Source organism: Phaenicophaeus curvirostris, chromosome 2, assembly GCF_032191515.1.
Source record: "Phaenicophaeus curvirostris isolate KB17595 chromosome 2, BPBGC_Pcur_1.0, whole genome shotgun sequence".
In the NCBI taxonomy this organism is placed as follows: Eukaryota; Metazoa; Chordata; class Aves; order Cuculiformes; family Cuculidae; genus Phaenicophaeus; species Phaenicophaeus curvirostris.
The window spans coordinates 106,720,094-106,741,219 of NC_091393.1; the positions used below are offsets into that span (position 1 = coordinate 106,720,094).

The 21,126-nt window shown below is 49.8% G+C and overlaps 2 protein-coding genes across 2 annotated transcripts in view; both read right to left on the reverse strand.

The window, feature by feature from the left end:
- Window positions 1-617, reverse strand: part of ENTPD6 (ectonucleoside triphosphate diphosphohydrolase 6) — a 107,304-nt gene extending 106,687 nt beyond the window's left edge. Inside the window, exon 1 of the mRNA XM_069850364.1 lies at window positions 603-617. The gene's annotated coding sequence lies outside the window, so the exon portion shown is untranslated. The remainder of the gene's footprint in view (window positions 1-602) is intronic.
- A 274-nt stretch (window positions 618-891) lies between these two features.
- TTL (tubulin tyrosine ligase) lies at window positions 892-20,704 on the reverse strand. Its single transcript, XM_069850367.1, has 7 exons — window positions 20,431-20,704; window positions 15,410-15,488; window positions 13,027-13,259; window positions 9,207-9,342; window positions 8,842-9,111; window positions 7,150-7,293; window positions 892-4,577 (listed from the first exon to the last, which is right to left on the reverse strand). The coding sequence occupies exons 1-7, from the start codon at window positions 20,585-20,587 to the stop codon at window positions 4,460-4,462; spliced, it is 1,137 nt and encodes a 378-aa protein (XP_069706468.1). The 5' UTR covers window positions 20,588-20,704; the 3' UTR covers window positions 892-4,459.
- Window positions 20,705-21,126: the final 422 nt, after the last annotated feature.

Consider the following 21,126-nt stretch of genomic DNA (forward strand, 5'->3'; position numbering starts at 1 on the left):
TGTCCCAAACCCCCATCTCATGCCCCACGGTGACCATAGCCATGCCCTCCCAACCCTATCCCCCACCTTGTGCTCCATGGCCACTCCGTGTCCCCTCATCCCTGAGCCCCATCTCATGCCCCATTCCCACCCCAGCCCGTGTCCCCTCATACCTGAACCCCATCTTGTGTCCCACAGCCACCTCAGACCCATGTCCTCTCATCGTTGAGCCCCATCTCTTGCCCCACACCCACCCATGCCTAACCTCTATGGTCCCACCAGCCACATCCCTGTCCCCAAGCCCCACTGCTACCCCAAGTCATGCCCTCAAGGCATCCCTGAGCTGTGCCTCCCTGTCCCTGAGCCCCACAGGCTCCTCAACCCTGTCCCCAACCTCACCTGCAGCTGTGCCCCCTCATCCCTGACCCCATGCCCCTCAGCCACACTTAAGTCCTGCTCCACATCCCAAACCCCCACCCCATGCCCCATGGCCACCACAGCTTTCCCCCCACCCCTGAGCCCCCCATCCCTGTGGCCCCTCCATTTTCGCTCTCCCATCTCATGCCCCCCAGCCATGTGTACCCCTTGCCCTGCAGCTGTGGGGAAGCTCTGACAACCCACACCCCACATCACTCCCTGCCACCTCCACACCCGTGGATCCCCAAAAATACGCTGCCTCCCCAACACCCTCTGGCACTGGGACAGCCCTGGGGGGTAAGGCCAGTGTACCTCATGCCATGTTGCTGCCTTACATTTGTCACCCAGAGGTGAGGAAACCTCTGCTGTGGGGCTGGGTCAGCTCCTGGGGTCCTGCATGGCAATGGGGGCAACAACACAGGCACCCACAGGTAGGTTTTCCCAGGAATCAAGACGTGCTGGGGGCCTGCTTCCCCAAGGAAACGCCACAGGCTGTGGGTTTTGCATGTTTTAATGATGGTTTAGAAGAGATGTGGATAGTTGCTGGAGATCCACAAGCTCAGATGCCCACCTGCCCCACACGCACATGCTGACGTGAGAGCAGCTGGGGACACAAACCGGGGCATGGGAGGCTGTACGTACCCCAACATCCTCTCAACAGATGGTCTTTTGGAGGGTTGCTGTGGCAGAACTGGCAATGAGGCATGATTATGAACCTACATACAACACAGCATTGCTCTCCTGGGGGAGAAATGCTGGGAGCAGGGACATGGAAGCAGGCGCTGGTCACAGAAGGGATGAGAAGCTGGGCCACCTGGCCAAAGTGGCTTTTGGGCCTTTCTGGGACTTCTCTGGCATTTCCCATAGGCTGTGGCCAGCCACCAGATTCTGGCAGGAGCACAATAGCTGTTGATGGTAATCACGACTAACCAAGTATGAGACAAGCCACATGGGAGTTACCTGAAACTCATGAGTCCAGCAGGAATCAGACCCTGCTGGAAAACACAGCCGGAGCACCTGGGCCTGAAATCCTTCATGGCTGACATGAAGGGGTACAAGTAGGACTAGAGACCTTCTGCAATGTGGTAGGTGTCTTCTGGAAATGCAGTACTATCTTTTATGAAAGCTCAGGAAAGAGTAAGACCTTTTCTATTGACATTGTAGCTGAACTAAGCTAGAAAACACTTACTGTTGTGTATTCCTAAAAAAAAAAGAAGCCTCACAAGGGCTTGTGAGTATCACTGGCAAGGTGCACTCATGACAAAAGCATCCCTGAATCACCATGTCCTCCAAGCCCAGCAGAAAAGGCAGGGTACGAATAGCTGCGTCTCTTGTGGTCATGGCTCTACCATCAAGTTGAAGCCCCACCTTCAGCTGAGCAGCAAAACTGGCCAGCTGCTAACATGCCACAATGCAATACAGGGTGAAAACATGGCAAGAAAAGGCTTTGGAGTTAGGTAAAGGCTCCTGAGCCACTGCTCCTCCCAGTGGTACCACCTGCTCCAGTTTTACCTGCACTCCTGCAGCTTTCTTGCCCTTATCCATGTCAGCAGGAACCTCACATTACTGTGCAGTAAGGGAGTGATAAGGTTTCTAATTTCTCTTTCGAGGTGAAAGAAGGATGGGTCTGGGCACTCCAAAAAACCCAGCATTTCTCATTTTGCTGTGATGCAGAAAGTTTTCTCTTCTCACTTCATGCTCTGCTCTCTCCCAAAGAGCTTGCGAGAGCCCAGCATCTCCTCTGCCATCACAGCCACATCCAGGGCCAGGGCAGGGCGATTGCTATTCGGTGGGCAAAAGGTCTAATTTTTAAGCTCACATGAGCTAACGTGGAAATGCCAATGGAGATGTGGTGAACTTTGCAAGTCAAATAACAACAGTCACAGCCTACATTTTACCTTGGAGCGTTACCACTACGCTTTACCAGGCCTGCACCTATACACTATCATAAGGTTAAAAACAACCCCCACGCCCCTCTCCCAGCTTATTGCCCAGCACTTCCCATCTCATGAACTGATGCATTCATGGTCCCTCTTCCAAACACCCACAAGGCCCAAATCCAGAGACTTGGCACCCAGGGTCTCACTGGAAGTGGAGCCACCTTCCAGCACCCAGGGAACAAAGCTGCAGCCCCATTTTCATGCAGCTCCTGCTCCCTGTCACTTCTCAGTGTGCGTCACTGCACTCTGTGTACCCCGCACCCCTGCAGGTGCAGATCCACCCTGTGCTTCAGGTCATCAACAACTTCAGAGGTGCTTGTGTGGCTCTTTGGGATGTGCCCTCTCTGTGATGCTTCCCTGTGGTTTCGCTAAGCACTCTGTTCCCTCCTGGATTAGCGTGGCCTTGTGAAATGGTGCCACTTATGGATTCACAGCATGTCGCAATGGATGTCCATCTCAAGACAGAACAATCAAAATGCATCACTCCAAGGAGGCCTGGGCACTTCAGTCCAGCCTACAGAAAGATGCCAGGATCCACTGCTGGCACAAAGACTGCCGAAATCTCCATCACAAGCAGATATGAGTACACCAAAGCACTAGAATCTTCAGAGGAAGACAGAAATTCCATTGCTTGATTCACTTCCCATTACACACAGGCAGCCAGCAGCTTGTAACCTCCACAATCTCTTCTTGTTTGTTTTGGGTAACATGGAGCAGTTTATTTCAGTGCCAACTATCTTTCCCTGCAAATGGCAGCAGAATGCATCCCTGACCACCCCTTAAAAAGCCTGCTGGGGTTACAAGTGCCACTATGCTCTGCAAAGAACTCTACCTTATGAGGGGTGTGCTGGGCTTGCGCTAAAAATTATGATATAGCTCACCATGTAGGCAATATTCTAGGGATTTGGTTTGTACTCAAAGCAGATGTTAGCCCTGAAATTCAGGGACCTCAAGGAATTTAACCTCCCTTCTCCCCGAAAACGCCTGCCTTCCCAGCTGTGTGGCAAACCTATAAACAAGGAATCTCCCTCCTGGTCTACAAAACCTCACTCACCTTCTTTCTAGCTGGGACAAAGCTGAGGACTGTGTTCAGGGCAGGAAATGGCAATTTATTGTCAAATTGTTTGACAATAAATGGCAATTATTTGTCAGATGGAGACTCTCAAACAAGACAAAAATCATTTAGGTTGACAGGTTTCAGATTCAAGCCTCAAATGCAGGAAGGTGGAAGCTGAGAGAAGAGGATAAATTCACTGCAGTGTCTCAGAAGAAACTGAGGAGATTGGGTTTCTGCTATTTGAAAAACTCTTAACACAAAAGTGGTGCTAGAAATACCACAGCCTGGCAGTGAGCCTGGAGGTGCAAGGGGTGTCTCTACCTCTTTTAAACAGAATCCAGCTGCCATCAGACTGGGATGGACACTGATTCAAATCTCATTAGGAAAAGGGATAGCTATAAACAAAATCGCCTTCCTTGCTTGGGTTAATTCACGCCTGCAGTTCAGCACCCTTTTGCCAGCCATTGCCTGGGTGTTCAGCCAACCAGCTTGAAAAATGACCAAAGGAAACAGAATTCTTGGTGTTCCTGGTCTTACACGTCCTGCAACGCAAGGAAGCTTGCTCCTTTCTATGTAACAGAGCAGGAACAAAAGGAAAGGAGTCACCTATTTGGAGTTGAGCTAAGGCACTAATGATGCAGTAGGTGAGGAAAGAAGAAACACAGCAGGAGGAGACCTTCCCAGCCATGACAACCCAGAAGATCATAGTTTTCTTCGCTCAATTCCCTTAAAAACCCCAATGTTATATCTATAGAAAAGGAGAAGCTAATACAGTAGTACAGTATCCCTGTTGGGGTTTCTTTGTAAGGTGATTTTGTTGTTCTCCCAGAGAGATTTGATCAGAGTCACGTGAGCTGTTTCTGAAGTGGGTATTGATGAATGCAGGCAGTTACCTGAACAGCTCTGTCTCATCACAGCTCTGTGTGGGTGCCTTTTTTGTTGTTTTTCCCCATGATTTCCCAGAAAATAAGAAGTCTGTCTCTCTCACTTTTTGGCATGATGCAGAGATAAGCCACCCGATGGGTGCAGTCTCTCCCTGGGCACACCAGAGGCATTACTGTTGTCATCACAGCTTGATAAAGATCGACGATGGCTGGCTTGTCTTCTGCCCAGTGTCGCTAAGGGGGAAAACGCTAGAGATGGCTACATCCACGATTCCTTGGCAGAGCTCTGCATACAGCTTCCTAAGAGATGAGAGAGAGAATCAGAAAAAAACCAGCAGGCCCTTGACCAATTTTTACAGAGACATGCTTTTTCCCAGCAGGATCTAAAAGATGACAAACAGGAGGAGGGTGGAGTTGCACTGGGGGAAGTTTAGATTGGATATTAGGAAAAATCTCTTTATTGAAAGTGGTGAAGCATTGGAACAGGCTGCCCAGAGAAGTGGTAAGAGTCTCCATCCCTGGAGGTATTCAAACATGTAGATGTGCCACTTCAGGACATGGTTTAGTAGGCATTGTGGCGTTGGGCTGACGGTTTGACTGGATGATCTTAGACGTCTTTTCCAACCTTTATGATTTTATGATCTCCGCCACCTCCTTCCCACCCACTCCAGTAGCCACCTTCTTTTTCAACACTGCTCCCAATCTCAGTATTGCTCTCTCCCGCATGGTTCTACAAACCCCATTATCTAAATTTACTGTCAGAACAAGCTCCTGAGCAGTCCCCCTGCTCTCAGGCCCCAGACTTGATCACTGCAACATGGACAAGGGCAGACAACAGCTGAGCACCCCCAGTACCAGTCTTCCAACTCGGGGAATTGCGGTTATTGCACCAGACTGCATTCCTATGGGGATGTGTCCCAGAGGACTTGCTCTGATGCATTCATGGCTGGATGAAATGCTGCATTGGGCTGCAGCTGTGCACATCAGCATGTGACCAGGCACGGAGACTTCCCAGGACCAGAAATGTGGGATGTGTTTCACCATGGCACAGCTCATGAAGAGCAGGATTAGGGAGAAGAGACAATGTGTTTGAGAAATGAGTTAACAATAGCATTGCTTTCTGCTGAAGGAAGTACATGTGTAACCTCCCTGAATGTGCTGGCATCTGGGACATTTTTAGTACCAAAGTTGTCTTTACTAGGATTAGCAATGTTTTTCACCCTGTGTCTTTGGGGCTACATAACAGTAAGTTGCTTTTTCAGCTCCTGGGAACGTTACTGCTTTCAGCAGCCAATTTTTTTCTCTTAAATGGGAACTGTGATATGGATGCTACAAATTAGAATAACCCTGAAGAAGAAAAGCCACAAATAGCTCAAACCTAACATACCTCAGCTGCTTTCAATGGCTTCCAAATGCCCACAGAGGCGCAAACTAAATGGGGCACTACTGGAACCCAAATCCACCCAGCAACAGCCAGATTCTACCCATACAGCGGTACAGGGAGGTGCAAGGCAGTACTACACCACGGTGTGCATGGTGAACAGGGGCAGCCTGGACACAGAGAGCATCCCTAGCCCTGCAAAGGCATCTGAGCAGGCTGTCTGGTAGGTTTGACCTGTATTTTTTGTTTCCTGTTAGTGACGATCTAATCTGATTTAATCTACATCTAACCTAATCAAATTCTAATGTAGTGATGTACAGCCTGTTCCGTTTTGCTGGGCTTGTATCTGATACAGATGCCCACTTAGCAAAGATTTCTAGTCTCCTGCAGTTGTCTCCATCACGTAATACAGCACCTCCTGTTCTGCCTATGCAGAGATGATCATGGCCATGACTGACTGGCCAGCCTCCCTGTGGTTAGTTGTTCTGGTAGCTTCATATTCTGAAAGTTAACAGCATGTTTCTCAGACCATGTTTCTCTCTAGAAGGGATAACACAAGGTGCAGAAAGGCCATTGCTTACACTTATTCCTACAGAAACCAAGGCCATCCTCAGGCTGGTGAAAAGCCATAAGTGAAAGAGGTGGAAAAGGGTCACAGCTGCAGGGAGGAGTGGGCAGGACAGGTGACTCCAAACTGACTAACAGAGTATTCCATCCCATATATGTTATGCTTGGGATAAAACTGAGCAATTGCAAGGGTCAAGTTCAATTCTTTGATGGTCAGTGTCCAACACAGATTTCACATCTTTTTCCCCACCCCGATCCCAGATCCGTGTGTTCCTGAATCCAGTTCCCGAGTCCAGTCCAGGACCTTTCCCTGTGTCCACTCTGCAGTATCTGTGGTGATGTCATCATCAGGGAGGGCAATTTTGTATATCTGCACATATTTTATTATTTTCTTATTAATAATATTGTCCTTATTATTGTTTGATTAAAGCTGTTTTAGTTTTAGTACCACAAGTCTTTCTTATCGCTTCGTATTTCCCCTTTCCTGGTCTGGTGGTGGTGGGACTGGGGCACAATGGTTTGTGTTTAGCTGCCATCCAAGCCGGGCTGGGGCTAAACTGTGACACTGGTGGCGGCTTTGATCCAGTGTCTGCAGCATTCACGTTTAATTCTGCAACATACCTTCAACCCAACGGTGTCAATAAAAATGACCCAAGTTAGATTCAAATCCGTTTGTCCAAAAACTTGATGTTCGTGTCCCATCTCACATGGGAAAGAAGCCGGGGGATATCAAACACAGAGACAGGAGCCAGGAACTTAAATCAACCGGCACTTAGAACAGAGTCCAGTATAGGTTAACCTGGAAAACTCCCCCGCCATTTGCTTTCTTCCACCTTTGTCGCTTGGAGTTGGGACACAGCCATATTTTGGGTGAGGCATGTGAATGGTGGCATCACAAGGGCATTATAGATACTGACTACTCACTGGGCACACGCTGGGGCCCCATTGACTTCTATGAGCCAGACCTTCAGCTCCTCATCCACCATGAAGTCAAACCCAAAGAGCTGGAAGCTCTGGTAGTGAAGATGCTTCGTGCTGATTGCAGGCTCTATACACATAAGGCAGCTTCTGTAAAGAGAAAAACAGAAACCCAAGATGAAAGGCCCTGCAGACACGTGTCGCATTGCAGCTTCTGAGGGCACGTGCACAGTGCAGGTAAGTGCAGGGGTCCTGTCGCCTTGGGACTGCTTAGAGCATCGAACAGATGGAGCAAAGCTTTCTGCTGCTCACATGCAAAAACGCAGGCAGTGTGCCCCTGCAGACCCTTCAGACCTGGCTTGTGTTGTGATTCCTGCAGGCCTGATATCCACGTCAATTTACCAGCCCAAAATTACAAGCTATATCCAACACACACCACAGTAACCAAGTCTCTGCAAGTGAGATCATGCAACCATCAAAACACACGTGGGGACACCCCTGAATTTAATCCCCAAGAGACAGAGGGCAGCATCCACCCTCAGTACTGGATTAGACAAGCTGAAAAACATGATGTGCAGTTGGAGCCTGGAGCAGAAGGTGGGGCCACAAAGGACTGAACCAGGTCCCCAGGGAACTGCCACTGAGAGCTCATTTGCCTCCGAGTCCCTCAAAGATTGCAGCATGTATTTTTGGTGTAACAGCAATGGGGCACTTGCAAAGTAATTCCACCACAAAGAGGCAGCTTTGTCAAGACCTGGATTCTCTGCAGCAGCATGATCTCAGAGACCTCTCTCCAGGCACGTCCTGTGGCCAGGAGGGAGCTGGATCTGGGTTTACTAAGACAATCTACACCAATGAGATGTGCTTGCTGATGGAGGGAGAATGACTGAGATCTTGCAGACTCAGGAGTGATTTGAGTCACTTCTCATGTCCAGAGGAGGGAAACAGAGCTGGGCAAAGGACTGGAGAATAACTCTTATGAGGAGCAGCTGAGGAAACTGGAGTTGCTTAGTCTGGAGAAGAGGAGGCTGAGGGGAGACATCATCGCTCTCTACAACTGCCTGAAAAGAGCTTATAGTGAGGGGGGTGCTAGTCTATTCTCTCAAGTGACAGGATGAAAGGAAATGGCCTCAAATTATGCCAGGAGAGGTTTTAGATTGGATATTAGGAAAAATATTTTTACTGAAAGAGTGGTGAAGCATTGGAACAGGCTGCCCAGGGAAGTGGTGGACTCTCCTTCCATGGAGGTGTTAAAAAAAAATAAATGTGTAGACATGGCACTTTGAGACATGGCTTAGTAGACACAGTGGTGCTGGGCTGACAGTGGCATTTGATGATCTTAGAATGATTCTATTATTCATTTCCCCTCTTATACCTTCTGTCTTTCTCCTAGCCCTGTCTTTTGATCTACCCTCTTCCCTTACCAAGTGATCTCACTCTATCCTTCTTCAACCACAGCTGGCAAAATGCAGACACACCGACACATACCCTTGAGAGGACAGAACCTGAGGTGACTTTTCACTGAGCAACAACGTTGGGGTGTTTATGGCTTTATCTTAAATTTATCTCTGGGTCGCAACCCCTGATTCATGCAATTTAAATCCTTCCCTTGTCAGTCTGTCTGCTTTCCCAGCTGTGTCCATACACACTCCCTGTCACTGAAGGGTTTATTCCCACATACGACAAGCAGCTGGCTACCTTATTATGTGTTTGATTTGCAGTAAGATGCTATCCTCAAGCGTTGTGTTCAGGGCATCCATGAGATACTGGTTGAACTCCTCGAAGAACATTTCATTCCCTTCCTCATACCGCCCGTAGTTTTGGGAATATTCCTTCTGAATGCAGTGATTGGTCAAGTGGCAGGTTTTGTCCTGGAAATTAGCACTATTATATGGTTCGGAAGAGGTCCGCAGGACACCCTCTCTGTAGAGGTAGATATTATATTGATGATCCACAAGAACCCAGCTCCTGGAGGGCGAGAGCACAAACTCTAGTCTCAGTGACTTAAAAAGAAACAGTACAAAATTGAAAACCAGTATTATTAAAGAAGCAGAAAAGGTTACCTGATGTCAAACTTGCGATGTCCTGGCTCTAAAAGCAGAGGCTTCTCTAGGTATTTCTGAATCACGTGCACTTGTCCCTGCTCATCAATGAAGTCCAGGAGCTCTGTAGCCTCTGATGAAATCAGGATCCCTTCCCCTGGCACAGGAAGACAAAGTTAAAATAAAGAGAGGATCCTCCTATCTTTGCGGGAGCTCTTCCAGGCCCAAGCAGACCATGGCTGACATGCACCGAAACCCACGTGCAAGCAGCCACGGTGGGAGGGCCAGTTGGTGCCCACACAATGTCACGTTCGCTCAGTGTCAGGCAGTGAATCTCTGGAGGGATCTCCCTGTTAGCGCATCACAGGACGTTTGGCTCCTCTGTAACTGGTGCCAATGCAAAAAGAAACGCAGTGTGGTCAAGATGGCACAGTCTGCCTTGGGCTCCTCTGCAGTGCGGTGGCTATTTAGGCATGAGTGAGGCAGTTGCTGGGTTTGGGGGATTTTGTTTGCTTTTCCAGTGTTTTCTTCCAGCTGGGCTTGGCAGGGGGTGGCGCACACACAGAATCCTTGAACTGTTTCGGTTGGAAAGGACCTTAAAACCCATCCAGTTCCAACCCCCCTGCCATGGGCAGGGACGCCTCCCACTGGACCAGGATGCTCAAAGCCCCATCCGACCTGGCCTTGAACACATCCAGGGATGGGGCAGCCATGACTTCTACGAGCAACCTGGGCCAGTGCCTCACTACCCTCATGGGAAAACATTTCTTCCTAAAATCTCATCTAAATCTCCCCTCTTTCAGCTTAAAACAGTTCCCCCTCGTCCTATCTCCACATTCCCTGATCAAGAGCCACTCCCCATCTTTCCTGTAGGTCCCTTTCAGTACTGGAAGGCTGCTATAAGGTTTGCCTAGAGCCTTCTCTTCTCCAGGCTGAACAACCCCATCACTCTCAGCCTATCCTCCTATGGGAGGTGCTCCACCCTTTGGATCATCTTCCTGGCCTCCTCTGGACTTGCTTTAACATATCCATGTCCTTCCTGTGCTGAGGACTCCAGAACTGAATGCAAGGCTCCAGGCGAGGTCTCATGAGAGCAGAGTGGAGGGTCAGAATCACCTCCCTTGCCCTGCTGGTCACACTTCTTTGGATGCAGTCCAGGAGATGGTTGACTTTCTGGGCTGCAAATACACATTGCATGTGTTCAGCACTTGTTGAATTTTTTATTATTCCCCGTTTTTCAGTAGTATGGATAACAGGGGGAATGGCAGTTTGTCAGGTTTTTCATTATTGTTATTATTACTATTATCGTTATTATTACTATTATTGGGAGTTTTGTGAGTTTTTATCCTGTACTCAAGACTTTCTCCCCCTGCCTAGCTTCTTTGCTGGCAGAGGCAGCCACAAATGCATGCTTGCACAGTGCTGCCCTGCTCTCCGAGTTCGTTTAAGTCACTATCAAAATAGTGGCTAAATTAGGAAATGCACTATTTCAAAATCTTCAGCCACTTAGTCAGTCCTGTTCCCTGCTGTGGAAGCTCTTCATTGAATGAGTCAGATGTGCCTTTTAAGCACTGCAACATTTTGGCTGAAGCTGTCACTGTTCATTCATTGCAAGAGTCCAGATAAGAAACTACTGTTGCACAGGAATGAAGAAAGAACATACCCCTTCTGGGATGTGATAAAGGGTTGGCACAGTGCCACAAGAGGGATAAACCAGCTCAGGTACAATTATCTAACACCTCCCTTGCACTATTTACAGTCTTTAGGCATTTAGTTAACTTTTTTGCACAATACCTTATGACTTGGTCTTAATTTTGTGTGAAGTGTTTCAGAGGAAACACTGAATGAAATGAAACAAACTCTTTAAGGAGCAGAACACAAGTTTGGTGCACCGGCAGGGCTGGACAGGATTATTCACAGCAGGCACTTTCACTGCTCCGTGCTTTGCATACCTGTGAGTCACAGTTTCCCAGCCTCACTGACCCCCTACCCCCCCTAGCTTCCTCCGATAAAGGGGATTCCTGTCATCAGAGTATCTCTCACCCCTGTTTTATGTGCAAGGCAAGGTATTTAGTCCCCTGATCACAGCAGAGCCAGGCAGAACCTTGCATTGGTACAACCACAGGTCATGCACTGGGGAAGGAGGGAAACATCATCCCTGTAAGCCAGTAAAACTCCTGCTCCGAGATTGGCAGGCATTTGTTCTACACTGGACAAATGACGAATTAAGGGAGAGGTTAGCTTAACCGTGGACCTACTCAGCAACCCAGTGAGGCAGCAAAGCAGCTTAGTGGAGCAGCTGTCCCTTCTCTCACAAAAACCATTAAAACCTCTATCTGCAGCTGAAAAATCTCTCAGCTTTTAAGTCAAGACATCCTAAACCTTTAATTTTTCTTTTACTGATGAACAGTCAAGTTTCCACCAGACCTGTCCTGAGTCAGGGGCTGTGCACGAGCTGGATCTGCAGCAGTAATTATTGTCTACAAGCTTTCTTCATCAGAAGTAATCTCCAGACATTTAAAACTTCCCTCTAGAAGATTAACATGACGCTCTGCTTTCTAGTTTAACTCCCAGCTTGAGTTCTGCAGCACACTGATGAATACGAAAGGTTACTCTGCTTTAACACAGAAAAGGTGGGGTGACACTTACATAAAATATGTGAAGAGCTTAAAATTCCCCATCTTGGAGCAAACAGCAGCAACTGCCTTTCCAGTTGCTGATTGATTCTTTGCTAGTCAAACCACACAGAAACGCATTCCCTCACCAGCATGATGAAAAGATTCCCATCTCCCCTTTCTCTTTGATGACAATAAGCATAATCTTCTGATGCTTCTTGGTAACACAGCCAAGAGAGCAAAGCAGCAAAGGAAGCCAGCATTAAGCATGGTTTTGTCATGCAGTGTCCCTGCAGCCAGCTCTGGCTTTCATGTTCTCTGCTGATTTTGCAAGACTGAATCCAAAGCAACTCTACAAATGCAAGTAATACGTGTGTGCTTGTTCCCTGTGAAAAGACCAGGTCCTTCCTTGGACTGCGCTCTGCACACATGGCAAGGCAAGTTTTCATAAAGCTGTTCCAATAACACCCACGGTACTGCTATAACTGATGGAAAGAACTGTTCCCAAAGCATTACATCTACTGCTGTGTCCAGCTATCTCATCTAATAGCTCATTATCGCTGCAGAGCAAGCAATGCAATGACCCTGGAACAAGGAAGGACGCACTATCATCAGCTATCTATGGCCTTATTCAAATTAAAAGGACATACAGACATAGCACTGTTTGTCTTTGCTCTAGAACCTTCCCCTGAGGCTCGGGTGTAATTCCAACGCACTGAGCTCACAGCTGCTCAGTCAGTCTCTCAATGTGACTGCAGGTAAGCCATTGGCACCAAGCATCTGGGCTCGGCAGAAAGATAAGCACCAGTATTTCTGCCCAGGTGAAATCAGGCTTAGCTGCAACATGGAGAGCTGAGCTCCTTGCTCTTGAAAGCTGCTGTCCTCCTCCCCATACCCTATTCTAGTCCCTTTTATCTCCTGCTCTCTACATTCCCCTCACTTCCCGGTCCCGGATGCCTTCTTCCTGCAGCACTTTCCCATATTTTTAGGTGTGTGCATAAAAAGTGGAGGCCCTGTCACTGCCATCCATGGCCAAGGTAGCATGTGTATGCCACAGCACTTGTTGGGAGCTCTATGCCACTGAGCACAGAGAGCCCTATGCTGGCTTGACTGGCATGGAGTTGGTACACAAAGCCAGATATCAGCTGGGCTTAGCCAAACCCCAGGACTCTACTAGCAATAACAATGAACAACAAGAAAGTAGCTTATTTTGCTGGAGAATGAACCTTTGGCACCAGCTGAGGACTTGGCGATCCACACATTGCCTTCTTTTCCTTCTCGTCGCTTGTTGTAAGCTGCCAAGAAGACTTCCCGCTCATCCGTCCTTGTGTTGTTTATAAGATGGCGAATTCCGTTCTGTGCCGGAGCCACAGGGGTCTTCAAGTTTGTTGGGTAAATCACATATGACTCAGGGAACCACGTGCAGGACTCTGATAGTTCAGGGCTTGTCTTGATCAGCCTGGGTGAAGAAAGACAGGCTGTTAATCTCCAGAGCACCCCTACTCGTGTGGACATCATTTAATTAGTAAAAATAATCATTAATTGGGCTCTTTCGCTTGGTGATGAATAGCAGCTTACAGACAGTCTGTGCTAAATTATTGTACTGTCCTTAGATTGTTGAAATTAGGGCTTTCCAAAAGATATCCTGGCAACCCCAACCTGCAGCCAAGCCCTGCTCTTTGAACCAGACCTGGACTCTCATTTTTTTGTTTTGCAGATGCTATGGATACTGTGAAACAATCGGTAGGGAAGTTTCTAAGTAACTAGACTTGTGGTGCATTTCCTGCATCATCTCTGTAGAAAGGAATGGAGAAGGCACGTTTGCTAACATGGAATGGGGCAGAAAGGATGCTCTGATCGCAAGTCAAAAAGGAAGCCAGAGCAATAATGTCTTATCTGCTAGTACTTAGCTCTTGATCCCATCACTGCTGAGATCTGATTCAATGTCCCATTTGCGGATAAAGACCAACTGGGAACCCACTGAAAGCAAGGATGCACCTACACTTAGATTTCCCGATGTGCCTGGTATCCCTCTTGCATCATAGTTTCCAGTCTCTCCAGCAGATCTATTCTACCAGTGATGTCTACGGACACCAGCAAACTCCTGTTAGTGAGGCCCAGGCCTCTCTTCTTTCAGAGTCAAGGAAGCTGCCTGCCTCTCTGAATGCCCACTCTGTGCTGATGTAAGGCCAGAAACAGAGAACACAAGTGGGTGACTCGCTCTTGAAACAGTACTCAGGCAGCGACACACTGGGAGCCTTAAGGAATGTCACTTGTGGTCCCTTGGGCCCTTATGTAACTTGATGCATGCTTGACCCCAGTTGGAAAGGTCAGACAAGCTTCAGGAGAGGAAAAACAGGTGTTCAAGCAATTTCAGCAATGCCTCTGGATCATGGGCCGCAGAGAAACCCAGCTGGGGAGCACTGGGAGTGCTTGTTTGAAAAAATACTCTGCTAGTTCTTGACAAACACTATCACCACTGTAAAGACAGCAGTTGGGACCAGGTTTTTTGTAGGGGAAGGAGAGGCCTTGATTCAGCAAACATCAACAGATCAGTGCAGGACTGCATCAGGGCCATAAAGATGATCCGAGGCTGGAGCACCTCCCATATGAGGGCAGGCTGAGAGAGTTTGGGTTGTTCAGCCTAGAGAAGGCTCTGGGAAGACCTTTGAGTAGCATTCCAGTACTGAAAGGAGCTACAGAAAAGATGGGGAGTGGCTCTTGACCAGGGAGTGTGAGGACAGGACAAGGAGGAATGGCTTTAAGCTGAAAGAGGGGAGATTCAGAGGAGATCTTAGGAAGAACTGTTTTCCCATGAGGGTGGTGAGGCACTGGCCCAGGTTGCCCAGAGAAGCTGTGGCTGCCCCATCCCTGGAGGTGTTCAAGGCCAGGTTGGATGAGGCTTTGAGCAACCTGATTCAGTAGGAGGTGTCCCTGCCCATGGCACGGGGGTAGGAACTGGATGGGCTTTAAGGTCCCTTCCAACTCAAGCCATTCTATGATCGGCGGGAGGCAGCACAGACACTAACATGGTATCAAATGCTTGACACAGACCAAGAGCTCTGACACAAACATGCCCTGATGGCCGCAGAGTTTTCCCAAGGACGAGAGTTATCTACAATGAAAGCTCATCCATGTTTCCCCAGGAGACTCTAGCACAGTTGGTCATGCAGAAGTAACTCCCAGAGCTCTTCCTGGACATATCTTAAACTGTTTGTTTGACCAACAAATCTGATTAGCTAAGGGCACATTAGTGTCTCATCTCTGTATGAAACAAAGAATAAAAGGGGTAGGTTTTAATTAAATGTCTACAAGGAGAAAGAGCAGTAGCAATGTTGTGTGGTTTTTTTTTTTTCCTTTTTGATTGGCTCTAATCTGATTCAATGCTCTCCATGGACTCAAGCAGATGTAATTCAGTGGAAATGGCATTTCCCCTGGAGTTACAAAGAGGTCTTTGTGCAAGCAGATAGCTGCAGCACAGGAATCAGAAGACAGCACATGCTAGGATGCTCCCAGAGCAGTTGTTCCATGAAAAACTCTCCCAACAGGTTCAACGGTTAGAAGGAAAATTTCTGCCAATCCCATGCCACATTCCAGGGAATTTCTTACTTCACCAGCGACGCTTTGCGGCACAGTTTGTCTGCTCCTCTGTAGTAATTCACCAGCTGCACAAGTCCAGGTTCATGGCCTAAAAAGGGGAAACAAAGAAGTCAGGCAAACTTGTCAATAAAGGAAAAATATCAGCTTGGGACAAAGGTGCAGTACGGAAGAGGAAGGAGGTTGGTTCCACACCCTGCATCACAGAAACAAGCTCCAAGCTGGTCCCAGTTCCTGTGTTTTCTTCCTTCTAGTTGTAAAAACCCAAGCTTTTACCCAATTCCATTTTGAATCTGACACTTCTACAGGAAAATAATTCACACTGGGAACTGGCACTGCCACTCAAAAATGTTCTCCATTTGTTGGTGGCAGTTTTGAAAAGCCAAGATTTCAATTGCTCTTAAATGCAGCACGAGGATGCAGGGTAGCACACCATGATGCAAAGATCACAGCTTAGGACTCCCTGTTGGACCTGATACCATGAAACACTGGGAAATGTTAAAAGATTTGGAGTCTTGCTTCCCTCTGGCAGTACGCAACAAGCCTCTTTGGATAGCTGGCGAGAAGGGACCTCTGGAGGCCTCTGCTCGAACCTCCTATTCTGTCAAAGCCTGTGTAGCTCTATGGATGAAGATCCTACTGCTGCTATAGGTCCTTGTCCCAGTGCTTGACTGCCATCCTATGTTCCTCTGATGTGCTCTGCTGGAGTGACTCCAGTGCGTCTGTGCCTTTCTTGTACTGGAAAGTCCCAAAATGGTCCCAGTACCTAGCTGTGGCCTCCCAAGTGCCACAGGGTAGGTCCCTCCTTACCGATATTGGATATGACGCCTTCCTTCACCCTCTCACACCACATGAACACTGGTGCTCAGCTGGAAGCTCTGCAGGGAAACACGATGTCAGCAGTTGTCTGAAGCGTAATGCAAATCTGGGCAAAACCACGCAGCCTTTCCCACACAACCAGTGCAGCCAAATACAGATGTGCAGGAGGCGTGCAACAGCTGAGGCAAAACCTGAGCCACTGGTGACAACAACTGACAACAGCATTGATGGGGAAAACGTGATGGAAAGTTGCTCTGGTTTGAAATGTCCTAGAACCAGGGGGACTCCTCATGTGGGGCCGATACTTCCAGTCTCACCTTCTCTTTTAAAAAAAAAAATGTGTGGGAGTCATTAAGGCTTTGGAAAGGGATTCAGAGCTTTAGTTATCCTCTTCGGTGTTTGCCTGGGAAAAAAGCCCCACAGCAAACATTACCTCAAAGACCACACAGATGCAAGATCACAGAGAGTGTATATCTATTTCAACCATGAAGTCATGGCACTGACCTGATCACTGTTTTATTTCCAAATCTTAGAATCATAGAATCATTAAGGTTGGAAAAGACCTGTAAGATCAGCAGGTCCAACCTTCAGCCCAACACCACCTTGACTACTAAACCACGTCCTGAAGCACCACATCGACACACTTTCTGAACACCTCCAGGGATGGACACTCCACCAATTCCCTGGACAGCCTCTTCCAGTGCTTCACTACTCTTTCAGTAAGGAAATTTTTCCTAATATCCAATATAAACCATCCTGGCACAATTCGAGGCCATTTCCTCTCATCCAACTACTTGTTACTTGGAAGAAGAAACCAGCACCCACCTCACTCCAACATCCTTTCTGGGACCTGTGGAGATCCACGAGTTCTTCCCTCGGCCTCCTCCAGACTAACCAAACCCAGTTGCCCCAGCCGCTCTCATAACCCCTGTGCTACAGACCCTCCCCCAGCTCCGTTGCCCTTCTCTGGACATGCTCCAGCCTCTCAATGTCCTTCCTGTAGTGAGGGGCCCAAAACCGAACACAAGCTTTGAGGTGAATCTTCAAATACGAGATAGCTGAAAACCATCTTCCAGAAAAGATCTGTAACTTCAGGTACTCAGTGTGTCGCCAGCACTACCAGGCACTAATTCACTGAAAGAAATTAGTAAAAAGCATCAAATTTCCTTCCGTTTCCAGTTTATCAATTTTGCTTGGTTCCTGGAGGAAACAAGGTCGAGCATGAGATGCCACCACTCCAAGTGGGGTCTGCCCCTCAGTGGTCAGTCCACCCTGTCACAAATGACAAAAGGAATGGGGCTAGTGAAAGGAGAGGGAACGAGAGCAGCTGAAACCCACTCTGAAACTGCTGCTGTTGGATAAAGCTGACCTGCTGGGACGCACATCCCCATTCGTTTCCTAAGCATCTGCATGGAACAGTGGGCTGTGACATGCAGTCTGGTGGTCAGCAAGGAGCGACCATGAGGCAGGAAGGGGAATGGGTTCTTGGCATGTTGTGAGGCTTACACCGTGCATTTAACAAGGTTAAAAGGCTGCCAGAGCTCTGAGCAAGCTGGCAATCCTTCTTTGGCTGGCAGGGCATAGTCTGGTATCCTCTGCTCCTTGAAGCCTCTGCAGCCTCTTCCTCCTCTCCCTCCCCTTAGCACAAACTGCTTTCCCGTTAGATAAGATGCAGACACTCACAGCTTAAGGGCACAGTCCCAAAAGAATTAAGAATACCAGCTAGTGCAGCAGAAGTCCCTGCAGCTGGGAAAAAGCAGTGTTGCGTGTCAAGAGCCTCTCCTTTCTACTCCTCTCCCACGTCAAACAATCCAGCTTAGACCCTAGTAACGCAAATCCCTACAGTTCCCTGAATTAACGTCTGCTTCCACTGAGTACAGCCTTTAGGAAAAATCAAACGAAGGCAGCTTTGATGCAACAGTTGCTCAGAAGGACAGATTTAGGAGGATGTACAAGAGAAGATATAGCTTCTGGAAGATATTCCAAATTAACCATGTTATTTAAGGTGAAAGAGGGGAGATTTAGATGAGTTATTAAGAAGAAATGTTTTCCTGCAAGGGTGGTGAGGCACTGGCGCAGGTTGCCTAGAAAAATCATGGATGCACCATCCGTGGAGGTGTTTGAGGCCAGGTTAGATGGGGTTTGAGCAACCTGATCCAATGGGTGGTATCCCTGCCCATGGCAGGGGGTTGGAACTGAATGATGATCTTTAAGATGCCTCCCAACCCAAACCATTCCTTAATTCTATGATTCTTGCTCTGAATGTACTGATTTCAGGCAACCAGCTTCTACTGTAGCAAAATGGGTTAAAACCAGTGCCAAAGTATGGTCCCTCTCCCTGGGTCACAGATGTTATAAATGAATAAGCGGATGTAATTTTTGGGCATCCCATGGTAACACGTGCTGAAGGGCTTGCTGAAGCCCTTCCATCACCCCAGGGCTGTTCTCGATGACGGAAGAGCTTAGCAAGAAGACAGCCCTGAGCCCACCAAGGTTGGAAGTGCTGTGCAGGCCCACTCAAGTCAAAGAACTGTACTTGTTCTGCAGTGAGACCCAATGCTCACAGCCACGTTAAAGCTTTGTTCTGCTCACTGTGCCTGGCTGCTCTGGGTGTGTGCATCCTTGCTGCTTAAGCCTCTCCTGGTGTTCCCCTCCCTGCTGCAGACACCAACACTTGGAGGTGACCAGATGGCATCACCATGTGATGGAGACTCTCCATTCGCATATGCAGATGGGGAGATAAGGGAAGAGGTGCTGGAGCTGGTGACTTGCAAATCTCAAGGAACAGTCAGCGGTGATCCAGCAGTGCTGGGTCTCAACTGCAAGAAAAGGGCTGCAAAAGCTGCCCTGGCCTGGGGTGAGGGGGCTTCTCCTGCTCTGACATTCCCACAGACAGAAGCAGTACTGCAAAATCACCCCACTAAGGGAGAAACCAAGGCCAAGGACAGGGAGGGTCCTGCCAGCCATTGGATGCAGACACGGGGGACCACAGGATGGAAACAACACTGCTCTGCTGGGGTCTGCAGTGTCCTCATCCCAAACTCGCTCCGATAGGAGCCAGTGCAGCAGCTGGCACCATGCACAGAGACCTGCCAGCCCCATGGCTCCTGCTGGCTTGCCCCCAGCCGTGGGCAATGACGGTGCATCTCTGCTCCCTGCCGCGCCCTACGATGCTGCCAGTGCCTGGCTTGACTCTCCCCACTCGCAGGCAGCTCAAGGCACTCTCCCTCCCTGCTCCTGGGGCACGACGTTGCTGTGGAGGCAGCCCTGCCTTCCAGGGGACAGGCAGGGGACAAGGGAAGCTCCCAGGTCTTAGTAGCATGGCAGAAGGGGTCAGACAGCAAGGGAAAAGCAGCCTGATCCTGCATGCATAAAGCCTCTGGAATAACCCTCACTCTACTCCAAGGAGAGACTAGGCGTGCTGTCACCCCTGCAGAGATAAATTCCTGGGGTGAGGGCTGCAGCGTGCCTGGCTCAGACCTGTTCCAAATCACAAAAACATCCCCCAAAACCTGTTCCAAACCACAGACCTCCCTTGCCCCTCCAAACATGTATGCTCAGCACCGCCACATTCTGCCCTGCACCAGGGAGGAGGATGCCACTGCCACCCCCTCTGTGTCCCCTCAATTCCATGCTGGGTGACCAAACTCCCTGCAGTGTTTCAAAAGGTGTATGGCAGTAGCACCAGGTTGGGGGAGCGTGTGGCATCCTAAGGGTCTGTGACATGGGGAAAGCGCATGGTCCCAGCTGTTCTCCAGCCTGGCGTGGGTGTTTGGGGTGGGGGGCATGGGTGAAACCACACTTCAGGAGCTTGGGAAGGGAGATGCTTTGTGCCCTGGCCGATGGCTGCAAGCAGCTACATGAAACGTACCCCCGACTTCGTTCTGGGGTGTTGGTGGTGCAGGGGGCTGAGAGGGGACTGCATGGAGGCAAATAGTGGGTGCAGAGGGGCTGAGGGGAGGGCGTGCAGGGGAGCCTTACCCAGCCCCCTTCATTCCCTTTGAGGTGGAGTCCCAGAGGTGCAGAGGGGCTGAGGATGGACTGCATGGAGGCTAAGAGGGGGGTGCAGGGGAGCCGAGGGGAAAGGGGTGCAGGGGGGAAAGGGGAGCCGAGGGGAAAGGGGTGCAGGGGGGCCTCCCCTCCCTTTGATCTGGGGTGTATGGGGGCCAAGGGGAAGCCGCACGGAGGCTGCGGTGTCTGCCGGGGATTCTCACCGAGCCTGCCGAAGGGAAGCCGGTTCCTCTCGCCCAGCATGAGGTTGAAGCGCGGGTTGTCCCTGCGGAGGCGCCGCCACTGCCCGCTGGCGAGCAGCAGCCGGCTCACCTCGGCGTACACGCTGCTGCCCTCGTCCCGCACCACGAACGTGTACATCCCGCACCGGGGACAGGGCGACACCCACACAGACACACGCTCCCTGCCCTACCCCGGCCGGCCCAGCGCCCCGCGGCCCCGCCTCGATCGCCTCCGCATGGCGGGGCCGCCGCGGGGACCGGCCGGTAGCGGCGGCGGCGGCGGCCGGAAGTGACGTCATGGGGCGGAGCGCCCCGCCTCGTGCCGGCGGATAGGGGAGGGGGGGAGCGGGGTAATCACGTGCCCGGCGCGTGCCCGGGGCTGCGGCTGCTGCCCCCACCCCCCCCGGGGGTTAAATTAGAGCTGGGGGGCGTTGGAGCAGACACTGGGGAGGGTGTGTTCGCGGGGAGGGTTGGTAAGGCGAGGGCACGTGTTGCCTCGAGAAGTGGCTGCTCCATCCCTGGAGGTGTTCAAGGCCGGGTCGGATGAGGCTTTGAGCAGCCTGATGCGGCAGAATGTGTCCCTGCCCGTGGCACGGGGGGGGCACTGGGTGGGCTTTGAGGTACCAAACCGTCCCGGGGTCAGCAAGAGGCAGCACAGACACTTAACGTGGAATCATG

What these genes read in the sequence shown, in the direction of transcription:
- TTL (XM_069850367.1), bottom strand. Translation starts at nt 20,587, where the DNA reads ATGTACACGTTCGTGGTGCGGGACGAGGGCAGCAGCGTGTACGCCGAG. An exon ending in CGCAAAGCGTCGCTGGTGAA is followed by an intron (nt 13,260 to 15,409) that starts GTAAGAAATTCC and finishes TTCTTCACCCAG; the next exon opens with GCTGATCAAGACAAGCCCTG. An exon ending in GGGGCCCCAGCGTGTGCCCA is followed by an intron (nt 4,578 to 7,149) that starts GTGAGTAGTCAG and finishes CTCATCTCTTAG; the next exon opens with GAAGCTGTATGCAGAGCTCT.